Genomic DNA, 16,610 nt, shown 5'->3' with positions numbered 1-16,610 from the left:
AATTAGTTTCTATACATGATAATGATACAACAGAGATTTTGAATGTACAAGAATTCTCTGGTAAAAAGCATGACAACAAGAAATTTATGTATGTTTTTCTGTACTTCTGTAGCAGGAAACACAGTGAATTGTGCATATTTATCCCTGGGCAAAATATTGTATTCACTGTTGTGCAGTTGGTGTTCTTATGTTCCTAACTTAAGGGCTGGGCCAGGATATTCTGCACAATATGAATATTTTTCTATCATTTTCATGAAGCATTATTTTTGCACCTGTTATAGTGTTGCAAAAAAAAAAAAAAAAAAAAAAAAACTACCATGAAATAAATATAGAAAAATCACTTTGTATTGATCTTCAGGCATATATGGGCAAGGGAAAACACTCTGGAGATATTCAATAAAGAAATGCCAAGGCATTTTTCAGGAAAGAATATATTTGAGTAAATTTTACAGGAAAGTATTTGGAGGATATAAGGATTATATTGTAGGGCTTTAAATGCTAAGAGATTTATATTTTAGTATTCTGTTGACACATACAGTTGACATTTGAAGAAATATATACAAATGAATATTTTAGTGAAAAAAATAGCAGAGTGATGTATAAGTAAGAATTGAGAAACTGGGATGGTCATTGTCAAAAAGTTGATAGGGGTACCAGTTAGAAGATTATGAAGTATATTTTGTTACTGGTACATTCAATTCTGGTAATACACAAAACACGAGGTTATGAAAAAATGATCTCCCTCGAATATTTCTTAAAAGAGTAGAGTTGCAGATGTTTTAAATGTAACATTACTTTGTTCATCACCAGTCAGTTAAACACAGAGTAATTGTGGGTTTTTATTGAAGAGACAAGTTGCTTTCTTTGGGGACTAGTTGATAAAAAAAGTATTAATGCATCAACAAAAGGTAAAATCTGATGTAGTCAGATTTAGAATTAAGGAGATAGTGTCCACGGCACTGATTTTACTGTGTAATGAAAATAGAATGTCCAAAGATGCCATTTTTGTTTTTCTTCATTATATTATAAAAGGTGTCCAGAAGTAAACTATGAATTCTTAAACTAACAGTAAATGTTTTAATTTTGAATCATATATATATATATATATAATTATTTATATATATAATTATTTATATATATATATAATTATTTACTTCCTATTTCTCTACTTTTTGTTACTTAATAAAATTTAATTTATCCTCTTGCATATATAAAATTAATATGTTTAGAGTTTAATTTTAAATTTTATATGAATTCTGATAAAATTTTAAAATCCATACAGAATATTATATGAATCCATATAAATATTAATTTTTCCTAAACAGTAAAGTCTTACGGTATAATTTTTAAATTTTAGTATTTTAAAACCACTTGGAATGACTTCTGGAATTATCTGTCTTTGGTTAGTGAAAAAGAAGAAGAACCAGAAACTCTGGGCATAGCTTTCAGAAGCCAGTTTGGTCAGTATTTCATATATAAACATGAAAATGCACAACAAGGAAAGCTAAATATTCTTTTCACACATTTACAAAAAAACTATTATTATTTTCACACATTTGCAAAGACAATGCATGATTTTAATGACTAAAATTTAAATTCATATTTTCAAATTGCATATCTTTTAAGATTTGTTGTGGGAGGCCTGAGTAAGGATTGGTAGAATTAAGACACTTTTATAAAAAAAAATTTTGTAGTTGTGTGTGGACAGCATACCTTTTTTTTATTTGTTTATTCTAATGCAGTGCTGAGGATCAAACCTAGTGCCTCACACATGCTAGGCAAATGCCCCAGCCCAAGACACATTTTTGAAAAATAGTTATTAAAATATATCTGAATTACACAAAACCCAAGATAAATCAATACGTAGCAAACAACAAGGGGAAGAACTTTGTGGCTGCCATGCTGATAGCTAAAGGTAATTCTGCCAAAGGGACTGAGTATGTTTTATTAAATCAATTCAAAACTAAATCAAAACTAAAAATCTATGATGATATTTTGTCATTCATACATTTTCCATTTTGCCATTTATAATTTATCTTTCTGGGAAAATATGATTTACTTAAAGACACTTAGTTGACATTATCTGTTTTTCCCAAGTAAAAAGGAAAATAGAATTAATTGTAAAATGTTTCTCAGAATGCGTTTTTAGACTTGCACAGAGAATTTTGAGAGTCTTCTATAATAGCTACATCATACATTTTGGTTTTGTAATAACAGTATTTTCCTTTTAGTCAAATTTTAAAAATTATTATGATTAAAATAATGGAAAAGAATATATATCTGTACTATACCTGTTCATGGTGTGAAATAGCTACAAGATGAATGCAGACTAGACTGTAAATATCTTATTAATTTGACTGTAAATATCTTCACTTTTAAACCAAATATTGTTCAGAGCAGTTACACTATGTCAATTATATATTATGTAAACAACAATTAAAGTCCATATCAGCACCCCAGATCTGGTCTCAGATTTTACAAGTCTATTTGGCTAGTCCTTTGACTAAAATTTACTTAACAGTAATTAAATGCAATTAACTTCAATTATGCTATGACATTTAATGACTATTTGAATAAGTTAATAATTTCTTTTAATGGAATTTTTTCTCATTTAAAGCAGTAGTACTTCCTGTAGTGATGTGTCTCAGCTTCCTCTATTTTTAGCAAGATCATAGTAATTACGTATGTTGCAGTGAAGAGAATAAATAAGTTTAATGGGATATTTTAGACTAGGCCTTATGGAAGAGTTATATCTTAACGGGGTACTCAAATATTTTGTCCCTGACTTTGAAGCTTCAGAAATTCAATTTTATTATTTTGTGCAAGAGGGACTAGACTGTGGAAAATAGATTTGCATTAGTCAAATACAAGAAGCTGATTTATAAGTAATAATACCAATTTATTTTTAAAAGATACATTTACTAAAATACAGTTTTCTGAAAGGTCTGTGACTGAAGAAATCATGCCTTTTAAGCTCATTGTTATATAGCCGAGGCTTAGAAAATTAATTTGAATTACTTCAACAATAATTATTTAGTCTAATCTTAATTTTTCTAATATTAAATCATTTGGGACATTACGAGAGTTATCAGTATTACTACAAGATTTTTAAATGTCTGGTGAATATTTAGCAATATTGGTGTTTGGTTTAATATCCAATTAACTGATCTTATAAATTAGTTAATAATTAGCATTTTAGTTAAATAATTAACCCTTGTTAAAATATCCACATAAAAATGTTTCATAGCAATAATTGGAATATATGTTAAATTAAAACTTTTGTAGTCTTTAAATATTGGCTTAATTTTTGTCTAAGCAAATTTTCCCAATGTATAATTACATTACCAAGTCTAGCATATCAATTTATCTTAAAGGTTTTAACCACCTTTTATTTTTATTTTAAGCATGTGATTATTCTTTTTGATTTTATGGCAGTTTTGAAATTGCCAAAATTGTATATATTTATGTTGTACAAAATTATATTTTGATAGATGTATGCTTTGTGGAATAATTTAATCAAGCTAATTAGCACATCTATCACCTCACATACTTACATTTTGGTAGTGAAAACAGTTTACTCCCTAAGCAATTTTCAAGTATACAGTACATTCTTATTAAATGTAATCACCATAGTGAAGCATAGATTTTCAGATCTTATTTCTCCTAAGTGATACATGCATTCTTCCTTCCACCATCTGGTAACCTCCATTGTATTTTCTGCTTTGAGGGATTAGACTTCTTTAGATTCCATATAGATGTGAGATCACCTGGCATTTGTCTTGCTGTGCCTGGTTTATTTCATTTAGCATTATGTCCTCCATGTTAATTCACATTGTTGCAAATGTGACAGGATTTCCTTTTTTTTTTTTTAGCATTTTTTAAAGAAGAAAATTCTACATATAAAAAAGGTTCCTATAGCAAATCAGCATGCCTTGAATCTGGTTACAAATTTTGGATCCTAGGCATTTACATCTCTTTTCATCTTTTTCCTATTTCTTATACTTTGCAGATCTGGGAATTTTATATTTTCCACAGCAGAGTCTAATTTTATAATTTTCTAGTATTTATTAACCATATTAGACTTATAATAAAAAAGAAAGTCATCTTCCAAATCTGCAAATTCTGGTTGTTGATAGCTATTATCTATTCACTGGACTTTGTTGTACATTTAGAGAAGATTCCAACCAAAGATCCTGGCCATCAGGTTGAACTTTATGTTTACAATTAAACTCTACTCATTAGATACCTTTATGCCTTTAAAAAACCCCTGAAACCTCACTTTTAATTTTGTTTGATAATTCAATGTCTTCACACAAAATGATTTTTAAGTTCCTATTGGTGGAGTTTCATGACAGTTTTTCTGTTGCTGTGATATATAGAGCTGACGTGTTAACATTATTAAACATGCATGGACTCTTCTTCTTATTTCTGTATTGGATAAGACTAGGCAATAACTTTATCAGGAGATGAGGGCCTATTTCTACCTAGTTAGCACTCTACTTCTAGCTTCTGTTTTATTGATCAAATGTCCGAAATGCACAATTGTTCTTTTTTTTATTAGGAATATGATCATAAATATGAATTAGTTCCTGAACTCCTTTTTTACCTGATTATTATCTGTGACTGTCAGTGCTAATTAGTCCTTTCTGTTCCTGGTACAGAAATACTTTTGGTGCTACTGATTTACTTACAAGTCTCTGCTTATACAGACAGTAAGAAATACATGTCTACATTTTAGAAACACATGTATAATTAGAAAAAATACGCATATATTATCCATTTATTAAAAACTATGGAAATTAAGGATATTCTTTCCTATCTTTTGTATTATTAGTGCTTGTTTATATATTTTACATTAGTTTTTCTCTTCTAGTGTTATGAACTTATAACCTTTGACAGACACAAGTTGTTTTATTTTGTAATATTCGCTTTTTTTAATGCTCATACTGTCAACATTTAGCCATGGATTTTCCATTTAGGTTGATTTTCTTAGCCAGCCTTTTGAAACAAACTGACTTTTTCTCTAGCAACAATGATATGTTCCAGTATGCCTTGTGTTTCCTTCTTCTCTCCGCCCCCATAACTCTTCTTTTCCTTCCTTTCTTCCTTATAATAGTTAAGGAATCCTGGTTCTTTCTTGTTAGGGGCTATCAGACAACAAGCGTCCAGATGCTAGGGTTGTTCAATAGCTGACTGAAGACAAAAGTAATGCTGCTGCTCTTTGTCTTTTTTAGGAGGAGATCTGGAAAACCAAATATTTTAGGTTTATGAGTTCACACTGACTTTTTTTGTGTAACATTTCACCTTGCTATATCCATTCATCTTTATTATGAGGTTTCTCCAGCTTCAAAGACTTTGTAGAAGAGCAACAAGGATGTTGCTCTGTAAACATAATATCAAGGCAAGGCAATTTAGAACAAGTAGATTTAAGAAGCAACTCTTCTAGACCAGTGATGGAGCCCTACTAGCACAAATGTCAAGCATCACCTGCAACATGGGAGTAAAATAAGAACAATGCAGTGTGTTTTCCAAATTTAATTTGATCCTTTTATCAGCTTTACTTTCCTATATGAAATTTTGGAATACCAGTGTCAGAGTTTCAAGCATTTCTCTATTAAAAGTAATTTAAAAATTGTTTTCAAATTGTGGGTGGATGTTTTAATTTTGAAAATTCAAAAGGGCCTGAACAAACCTCCTTGAAAAGATAATGTTTGCTTCTGGGTCTCAGGAATTTCTGAAACCAGGAACCAGGGGTCCTTCTGTCATGATGATTTTATTTTTTAAGTACATTTAGGCTGGTCTTGGCCACACAATGAAATCCATGGATCCTCTGTTGGCGGCACTTTGCATCTCGCAGTATTGATCACCAGACATATTTCTTGGTTTTGGAACATGGCTCTGGTCAAGACGTTGGGTAAAATACCCATCTTGGATCAAGAGTAGGGAGTTTGGCTCATAAAAGAACCTGGAAGCTAGGTGAATTGCAGTGGTTCCAATTAAAGGAAGAATGTGAAAACCATGGAATAGAAGCACACAAAATGTAAAATGCCTTTACTTGACATAATAAAAAAAAAGTGACCTCAATATACCTAGTATTCATTTATTCCCTTTGTTCCTTCCCTCCTTGCTTTCTCAATGTTATTGGTTGTATTGGTTTCCAAGGGCTTCTATAACAAAATACTAAGGGGCTTGAAGGACAGAAATTTACCTTCTAACAGTCCTGAAGGCTGTAGGTTCCAGGTCAAATTGTTTGCAGATTTGGTTTCTCTGGAAACTTTTCTTTTTGGTTTACAAATGGCCTGTCTTCTATCTGTGTCCTCACAGTATTGTCCTTCTGTCCTAATTTCTTCTTCTTACAAAAATACTAATCACATGGGATTAGAATCCACGTATGTGACATCTTTTAACCTTAACTCCCTCCTTAAGAACCTCCTCCCCAAATATAGTCACATTTTAAGCTAGTTGGGATTAGGATTGAATATGAATTTTGAAGGTTCATAATTCAGTCCAATGAATTGAAAGTCCAAGTGTTAAATTATTTAGCCTGATTTAAATTTGAGTAAATTACTACTGTTTCACAGTAAAGTGTCTCTTTTGTTTAACTAATATATTCTTGACTATTAGATTAATAGTCTTTCATTTGGATAGTACTTCATAGACATTGATAATGGTGTCTTCACAAAATCACCCTTTTAAACATTCCTTTTCCACATTTAACTTATGATGGTTTTTTTTGTACCTGGATTGAACCCAGAGGCAATTAACCTCTGAGTCACATCCCAGCCCTTTTTTCTTTCTTTTTTTTTTTTTTTTGTATTTTATTTAGAGACAGGGTCTGGCTGAGTTGCTTAGGGTCTCACTAAATTGCTCAGACTGGCTTTGAACTCACAATCCTGCAGAGTCACTGGAATTACAGGCTGCACCATTGCGCCCAGCACTGTTGTTTTAATCTCCTATTTTGCTCTTTTTAGTGTGGCAGCTTATTTTTTGTTGCCTACACCATCCTTTGTTGTATATAGATGAGCTACTTGGGCTTTCTTGGGCTACTGAGCTTCCAATAAACAGTTGATTTTATTTATAGCTTAAAGTATTACTTATCTTTGTTAGGAAAAAGAAGCACTTAGATTTGAGAATATATATCACCTTTCAAACCATTTTGCTCTATTCATGGATCACACATGTTTCTAAAGTTTAATAATGTTTAATTCTATTTGTTAAAGTGATAGTGATTTATTTAAAAGTCCCAGTGTCCTTAGTTTAATTCCAAGAATTAAAGTGTTCAGTATCCATTTGACAATATCATTAGCCTTTCCTTAATGAATATTTACTTCTTTCAACGTAAATTATGGTAACATTCCCATCAATTGAGAAAGTAATCTGACATAGGCTATTTCTCTTGATGTTATACTTTTTCTACTTTTGTTATTTCATTCTTAGTCCACAAATGTAAGCTCTTATATTTCTTAATACACCCATCTATGTACATACACAAATATGTAAATCAGGATTTTATTCCTCCCTCAAGAATTCCTTCTTGTATGCATCTCCAACCCCCTCAGAACTTCTCAGCACTGTATACCCATCCAGTTGATTTTGCTATATGTCTTGAAAAAAATAGGAATTACATCTCATCTTTGTTATGTTATTTTATAATTAATATCAATAATTATCTTTTAGTCTAATTTTTAAATTTAATTTAGTGCAAATGATTTGAATATGTTAACTGGATCCCTACTTCCATATATTGTCTAAATTAGTACTTCACAGTTGGTAGTCTATAAAACATTTGTTTAAAAGCAATATATATATATATATATATATATATATATATTTAATTTTTGATCAGCAAAGTCTTTTTCATATCTCTGGAGTTTGTTTAAAACTCCCTACTCTTGGTATATCTAATATTGTCAGTATATCTAATATATAGAAATATTTTCCTATATTGTGATAAGTTTGTCACCTGTTCATATGTGTTTTCATTGCATTATAATTTGAATGATATAAATTTTAACAGATATATATCAGTTAAAAAACATAACTGGAGGGGTTGGGGCTGTAGCTTAGTGATAAAGCATTTGCCTCGCATGTGTGAGGCACTAGGTTCAATCCTCAGCACCACATAATAATAAATAAAGATACTGCGTGTTCATCTACAACTAAAAAAATAAAATAAAATAAATGGAAAATTGGTAATTTTTAAAATGATTTTTAATTTTTTATTGGACTGATAATTTTAGAGTCTCTAAGAGTTAAATATCTTTTGAGATGCAGTGGGTACTTCTCATTTCTGAGATTTTGAGTTCTTACCGCTTCATGGCTTCTGCATGTACATACTTCCTCCATTTCTCAGCATATCAGTTTATAATTATTGGTTTTCTTTTAGGATGTTTTAAATAACCTGGGATCCTGTGAATTAGATGAAGATGATCTAATGCTCGATTTAGAATTTTTAGAAGAACAGAATCTTCATCCTTCAGGTAAGTGTTGAACAAATACATAAGATAACTGATATTTGTCACTTAGCTTACACTGATAAGCTAAATATTATTGAGACTGCATTCAGTCTTTTAAATCTCCCTTTATATTTTATATGCAAGGGAACTGTAAAATGTACTATGGGTTTATAATTTTTGAAGTTCATTATGGAAACCTTGATCTGGTTGGAAGAAATTTATAAAATAGGAAAACAACTATAAAATAAGATTCTTGTCAAAGAAAAGAATTCCAATTGAATACTGAACAATGTAAAAAGTTAACATTTTCTACTTTAGGGTAAAAATATTAACTACAATCCCACTTTTCATTTATTTTATATATCCAAATGTAAGTTTTGTGGATCTAGATTTACTATTCCAAATTGTAGACATTGTTTTTTCCCCCATAACTACACAGATTAATGCTGATGTAGTAATATTTGGCTCAAAATTAATAATTCCAAATAGTGTCCACAAACACATACTCATAAACACATAAACACACATAGGGTTGTAGTATGTGAGTAATAAATCCATGTTGAATGAATTAAAGGGACGATTACGTTCATAAAAAATCAAATTTATATTAAAGCATAAAATATCATGTTTTCTATTTCCAAATTATTCCATGTAGCTTATAAGAATTAATTATTCAAATTTAGATATTTGACAACAAAGGTAAACTTTTATATTCCTTTTTTATTTCTGATAATACCTTAAATATAGTCAATCTTAAAGTTCATGTGAAATATTATTAAATATGAGCTTTAAATTTTTGGATTCTACTGAATAAATTTAAGAAAAATCAAACTCTTGGATCATAACATCGTTATTTTTATCTAATGGGCATTAGACATAATCTCTACAGTAGTTTCTAACTATAACATTTTATGATGAAAATCTGTTTATGCAGTGTCTTTATGCCACAGATGATAATCATATTAACTATTTCCAAAATATGTTAATAGTGATACTTACATTTTTTTACACTGTATGTTAGACTAAAATCTGAAATGAAGTTGTTTGTAAAATTTTTTGTTGAAAATATTTTAAGATACAAATTTTTCACAATTTTATTCTTGCAGTTGATTTGATAGATAACCTTTTATATATGTAGATCTTTCTCACTTTTACCTAGATAGCTTCTAAAATTTGGGATTCATATGTATTAGTCTCAAGAATTGTACTTTTTTAAAATATCTAGTTTGCATTTACCTTTAGATTCAACTATGCAGTTTCTATATTTGTGATCCTATGATACTGAGAAAATACAGAATATGTGCTTATGCATTAAAATACTTGTGATAGCAAATATTAGGACACCTCAAATTTTCATCAATAGAACACTTACTAAATATACAATATTATACTTAAGAGTCATTAAAAGGAATGAGAGGTGTCCATCCTGCTATTGCATTATAAGAATGATTCTTGATGTTGAGCTTTATGATGATGGAATAAATTGTCAATGTGTATATTATTCAATCCCCTAAACATCACTTAAGTGTAATAAATAGATATTTTCTTCCTCTTGGTGTTTTGCTGAATCTTCATTCCCAATCCCATAACTACTAAAGTCTCCAAGAAAATGAGTGAGGATTTTTCTGACAATATGACAACAGATCAGAAACAAATCTCATAATTTTAAAGGTATTTAATTTTTTGTAAAGAACAAGAATATAACTGAATTTTGCTAATTTGGGATTTTTAGTCCTTTTTTTTTCTGAAATTGGTAATTGAACCAATGGACATCTTACCACTGAGCTACATCCCCAGCCCTTTTTATTTTTTTTATTTTGAGATGCAGTCTTGCTGAGTTGTTTGGGACCTCACTAATTTCCTGAGGTTGACCTCAAACTTTTGATTCTTTTGCATCAGCCTCCCTAGTCACAGGCATGTACTATCATGCCCAGTTAATTTGGGATTTAAAAAAATTTAGATGGAACCATGATTTTTAGGAAGTAATGGGATGAGTGGACAGAAATTGTTAAATGTCAGAAGATTGTCAATAGGTAACCAAGGAATTCTATAGGATAAATAGTGTGATTTATTTGACAGATAACTGACCTGATGATAGGGGAGGAAAGACAGCCATATATTTAAAAAAGCTAAATGCAGTGGAACTTCCTTGTTGGTATTCAAAGAATATATTTTAATCTGACTTATAAATTACACATATATACATGTATTAGGACAGCATAGGGTGCTCTATAAATATGTAATTTTTTATGTTTTTATGTATCACTTAAGTTACAATAGCAAAAAATATTTTAAAATTCTGAGTTAATCAGAACTTTTAGATTTGAGTGAGTTATAGGATTATATTTTATTTTGTTAATTTATACAGTAAGTTATAGTTTATTTGTTGTAATGATATTTTGTTTAGGTTTATTAAGGAAAACTTGAGAGTTGTAGGTAGTTGAAACAATATGGTGTCTGGGATTTGCTTTACCAACAAGTGTGGGCAAAAGAATAGAAGAAACTAAGTTAAGAAATTGTTGAAAATGATCAAAATTGGGTAATGGGTGCATGGAAGTAGGAGGAACTCATAGAGTTAGAGTTTCATGAAATAAAATATTCTATTTTGTGTGTTTTTGAATATTTTCATAAACAATTAAAATAATTGAAAAAAGTACCAATAATATAACAATTTCAGTTATATTTGGTTGCCAGTCAGAATGAAGCCCAAAGAATGATTTGCAAATCTGAAGTCTTAGCTAAATGTATGTGCTTTGGGACAAAACTTAACCTCTTTAAATTTTGAATTTCCTTTACAAAAACTAATAATAATGCTATGTAGTTTGTTCACGTACTTTAAAGAATAAAAGTGGCATAAGAAATTCTATTAATTTCCTGAGTCAATTTCAAGGTATGGGTTGCTTGTTTGAAAGCTTAATAGAATGTGTAATGTTAACCAATGAATCCTCTGAAATTAACTGGGTAAAATGAAATCCTTGGACAACTGAATAAGATGACTTTTCTGCAAATGAATGTTATCAAAAATATGGTAAAATATCAAACAATGCATATCCTAAATATGAATTTAGGTTTTGGTTTTGGAATACTTAATCTTTCAATATCTGTTACACAGTGAGCTAGAATATGATCATATTTCTATATAGGCTTTTCCCACTATTACCTTCATAGTGGTATAAGCTGATGGTAAATATACATTTTGATAATACGCCAGTGAAGCATCATAATTGATCAAATGAGTTAAAAGGAAAGATGGAACAAATTTTTCTAAAAAAATAATGTCTCTCTATTCTTACCTTGGCTCCCTTTACTGCCAGGGGTAGATTGTATATAAACATGAGCATTCAGTAGTTTGTGATCCAAATGGATGGGAATTCATTGGTGGTTATTAAGGGATGGGGGTAAGGGAAATGGGGAGGTGTTGATCCAAGGACACAAACATTCAGTTATTAAATTGACAAGTTCTGGGCATCTAACATACACTATGGGTGATGGTGGGTATGTTAATTAATTTGATTGTTACAATCATTGCATAATATGTATGTATATAATTCTTATTGTATATTCTCAACGTATTCAATCTTTGTCATTTAAGTATTTTAAAATTAAAAAAAAATAAGCTGATGGTCAGAGTGAACAAATTGTGCTATATCTATATGATAATATAATGATATAACTTGCATAGGAAAAAAAAAGAAGTTTTGACACATACAACAACATGGACAAACTGCAAAATAATCACGCTACATGAACAGAGCCAGACCAAAAGTGTAAATTCTGTGAGATTCCTTTTGTAGAAAAATTTAAAAATGAAAACTAAACTCCAGTGACAGAAAGCAAAGCAGTGGTTGCTAGGATTGCAAAGGAGGGCATGAAGAGACTACAAATGGACAACATAATGAGTAAATGTGAGAGTATTGACTATGTTGATTATCTTTATTCTGTATACTTGTGTCAAAATTTATCAAATGGTGTGCCTTAAATATATATGGTGTATTTGCATAGCCATTAAATCTTGATAAGCATGTTTAGAAAAAAGGAAAAAAAATAAATCAATGGGAAGGAAATCGAATGCCTGTAATGAGCCAGGCTCTTTTCCTAGATGATTTCAAGTTAATCTCATAACTCTTAGGGAAAATTGTACCTCCAATATCCATTCCAAATAAACAAACTGAAAGTTAATATCAAAAGACTGGAGGCACTTTGGAGTCTGATATATCCAAATTAAAATTTCAGTTATACCATGGTGACCTTGGAAGGTGATCTTTCCAAGTGTCTTTTTCCTCATTTCTAAAATGGCAACAATTACTTATCTGTCTCAAATCATCCTAACTGAAATTGTGACACAGACACATTTACATGCAAAGTGACTTTCCCAGTTACTTAGAATACAGTAGGAACTCACCATGAGTTGGCTATGTCCCATGAAATTTTTGACAGTTTTAATACCTTGTTAAAGAGTGTCTTGCCATTAGTTAAATGGTCCTTAGTTTCTGAATACTTAATCATTATTATAGATTATTTAAAATATATTTTGATTTAGATTTCACTGTGTAAATTCTGTCTATCATTTTAAATGGTGATTTACCAGTATTAAATATTCAATAATTAATTAAGATACTTTGCTTATAATAGGTAGTATATTTCTTTTTTGTTAAAATCCATGCAATTCTAAAAGCGCAAAACTATATTTTCCCAGATATTAGTCAAATATCCAAATTACTACAACATATTTGAAATAATAATATCCCTGAGAAAGAATAAGTTTCTGTTTTAAATACCTTAAAAAGTTACTACCCCAAATCATTATTTTCAAAGGGAAACTGAGGTGTTTCTATGCATTAAATTTGATCTTTACCATTTGCAGATGATTTACTTATTTGAAAATATATTTCACTTATTTAGTGTTTTTTGGGGAAAAGAATGTATGGTAATTTGGATGATAGAGTGAGGAAATCTTACATTGTTTTTGTTGTGTATTTTGGATATTGCATCTAAAAACACCTAGAGCATTATCTCTTGGTATATGTCCAAATGCAAATGGGGAAGTAATGGCCCAATGATATCAATTAGGAATTAATTAGGTAGTTGCTAAATTATTTTGAGTTTGATGAACAAGCATTACAAAAATTCTTCAGTGAGTTAGGAACTCCTTCTGCGCCTATTAATTAAGAAGGTAATTTTAGTTATTAATTTTTAATGGATAATAGCACAGCAGAGCAGAGATGAAACCCTAGTGGTTTTGCTAATATGAATAGTAATGTACAAAGAATTGCAACACTCACACAGGGAAAATTGTACCAATCAGCTGTAAGTTTCTACAAGCTCTGATATGTCTCAGTCAGAAAGAGTCTGTACAAGCTGGTTTCAATCTGATTGGGCAAAGCTCTGAAATGTATGCCACTTAATTTGGGAGATACAACGTAGAGGTTAGAAATGTAGATGCTGGAAGTAGACAAATCTCATTTACCAAACATACTGTGTAATATGGAACAAATAATCCAATCTCTTAGCTTCCATTTCTTCATCAGCAAGTGGGGTAATAGTAGTGTCTAGCTCATGTATTTTTTGGAGAAATAATAAGTGAAAGCATACTAGAATATTCAGTCTCATGTGTAGCATATGATGTCTTGTACTGATTTTAAAAATATACATGATAAAATATAATCAGCTAAGGATTAATAAGAACCTGATCCTGACAATTTTATTATTCTTTCCAGCCTCTGTTGAAAATCTAACCACGTTTTTAGATACTCATGCTATTATATTGTAAGAATAAAATGCAATCTCACATGCATTTAAATTTGATCATTATTTACTAACAAACTTATAACATTATTGCATACAAATAAAATAATAGCATGATAAATAACCTTTATTGAGTCTAGGTAGCAATTCAATAAGGTAAATCAGATTTCTTTCACATTTGAGAAAATTGGTACTTTGACTGACAAGGGATTTCAGGCAATAGATGAACCAGCCAGACTCAAAGTGTTTTCTGACTGAGGTTTTGTGTTTAATCATTATGATTCTCTGGACTAATAAAATTAATTCATGTAGAACTTTAAAATCAGAAGTACACTTGAAGCTTTTGTTTCAAAGTGATTCTTTTTGCTAGTAACTTTTTCAGTTACAAAATCACTTAATTATGTTTGTCTTTGATTCCAGACAAGAAGCTGAAATTAAGTTATATTTATTCATTGAAGCACCTACATTATGCAGAGCACTGATGGAGGCACTTAGTTCTGTTTTCGCTTTAAATTATAATTTATAAGCACTTTGGATTATCTCATTTAATCCTCATAAAAAATTTTTCAGGAAGTACTATTCTCATTGTAGATGCAGGAATATAGACTCAGAAAAGCATTGTTTTTTGTCCATGATTATAGGGCATACATGTTTTTTTTAAATTATCTTTTGTAACTCTGCTACCTACTTACTAATTCTGCTATAGAAATCTCTCTATGATGTTGAGTTACTAGAAGGAGCAGTTGTATTAGATTAGCCATTTTTTTTTAACCAAAGAGTGTGTTGTTTTCATAGAACTGTAGTAAAGTTGCCATTGTGACACAAATTTTTATCAGTTTTGTGTAAAGTTGCCATTGTGACACAAATTTTCATCAGTTGATTTTGTTACTCTTTATTTTTGTTTTAAAGAGGTTAGAGTACCCGTTATCTGCTTGATTGCCATTAGATGGCAATCTTGTTCTAATGATGATAACAATAACCCTTCCATGAATCTGTACTCAACTTTATGGTTTACAAGGTATTTCAAATACCGTTATCTCGTCAAATTATCACAGTAACTCTCTGAAATAGGTATTAATATATCCCAGGTATAGTGGAGGAAGCAAATATTCTTTGGCTAAAAAAATCATTTAGCCAATTTTAACTCAGATCTTAACATTACATGACAGGTTCTCTTCATTCTTTTCAGACCTTGGTGCATCTAATTTTATCTACAATTCTAATATATTGGGTTATATATTTCCCAAGGTCACTGAAAATCATAGTTATATATTAGAAGAAGAGAAGTTGTTCTAATGATGTAGGCATGCTGACTCTGGTTAAAAAATATGGACTGTTCTCCGAAAAGCAAGGGAAAAGGAGGAAGGCTTTGAAAAGTTGACAGAGTCATAAAGCAGAACAGTGTGGGGTCATTTAATACAGAAACAAAAACATCTCTATCCATATCAGCAGGGAAGGAGGTTTTACTCTGTGGCAGTGTATGACTCTATTGATTCTTAAAAGTTCTTATGATAGCTCTGAATCATCAAGAATAAGTAACTTCTGCAAACTGGTAAAATGGAAATCTATAAAATTTCCTTTGGAGATATATCTATCTAAATTTTGTTTATTTTTAATATATTAAATGGGAAAAATTCTCCTTCATAAATGTTAGCTTTCCACAAAGTATCATTTTGTAAGGAGGGTTCAGACAGCAAAAATTTATAGAGACTTTAGATTAGTTTTTATATGCTCTACTTTCCCCCATATTCATTCCCCAAGTTCTTGCAGACAACACAAGGCTAGCCATGTGAAAGTTTGCTAATTCCCATCCTCAAAAAGCAGTCAGATATGCTCTACTGATGGAAAGTATCAGGACCATTTTACTTAAACACAAGACTATACAATTGCCAGAATTATTTTTCAGGATAAATAATTTAAAGTTGTAACAGTTTTAGCTTATTTTCTATTGTTGCTTGACCAATTCACGAAATTAACAATTGATTAATTCATTAACATTGTTTCCAATTCAAATTTCAAACTTATCACCTGCTTTAAGATGGTGATATTTACCTGGGTGCAGGATTTTCATTGCTCAGTTCACTGTGCTAACTGGCATAATTTTTGACAGAATGATGTCTTAATGGGAAGAGAATTTGGGAAGTAAAAGGCTCTCTCCTGCTTTTGTTCTTTATGAATATTGTTTTAAATGCCTTGTTCAAGGTCATACAGTTAGTTTATAATAGGGAGGTGATTCTTAAATAAGAAATTTACCAACTCCATTTAAAAAACAAAATGACAATTAATTATTTTACTTTTTTTTTTTGTAGTGGTTGCCAACAGAGTAAATCATTTGTATTTGCTGATATAAAAGTACCTACAGCTATTTCTCCTTTCAGGCTTTGCTATATTTTAAGAGGAATGCTTTAG

At 30.2% G+C, this 16,610-nt stretch overlaps 1 protein-coding gene across 1 annotated transcript in view; it reads left to right on the top strand.

Moving 5' to 3' along the window:
• Window positions 1-16,610, top strand: part of Ccser1 (coiled-coil serine rich protein 1) — a 660,775-nt gene that overhangs the window by 210,629 nt on the left and 433,536 nt on the right. The window contains exon 4 of the mRNA XM_071614850.1: window positions 8,387-8,480. Within this exon, the coding sequence (XP_071470951.1) occupies window positions 8,387-8,480 (94 nt within the window). The remainder of the gene's footprint in view (window positions 1-8,386; window positions 8,481-16,610) is intronic.

The sequence above is a fragment of the Marmota flaviventris genome, chromosome 7 (assembly GCF_047511675.1).
Source record: "Marmota flaviventris isolate mMarFla1 chromosome 7, mMarFla1.hap1, whole genome shotgun sequence".
In the NCBI taxonomy this organism is placed as follows: domain Eukaryota; kingdom Metazoa; phylum Chordata; class Mammalia; order Rodentia; family Sciuridae; genus Marmota; species Marmota flaviventris.
Note: the sequence above shows the minus strand (reverse complement) of the source record. Positions and strands in the feature narration are given on the sequence as shown.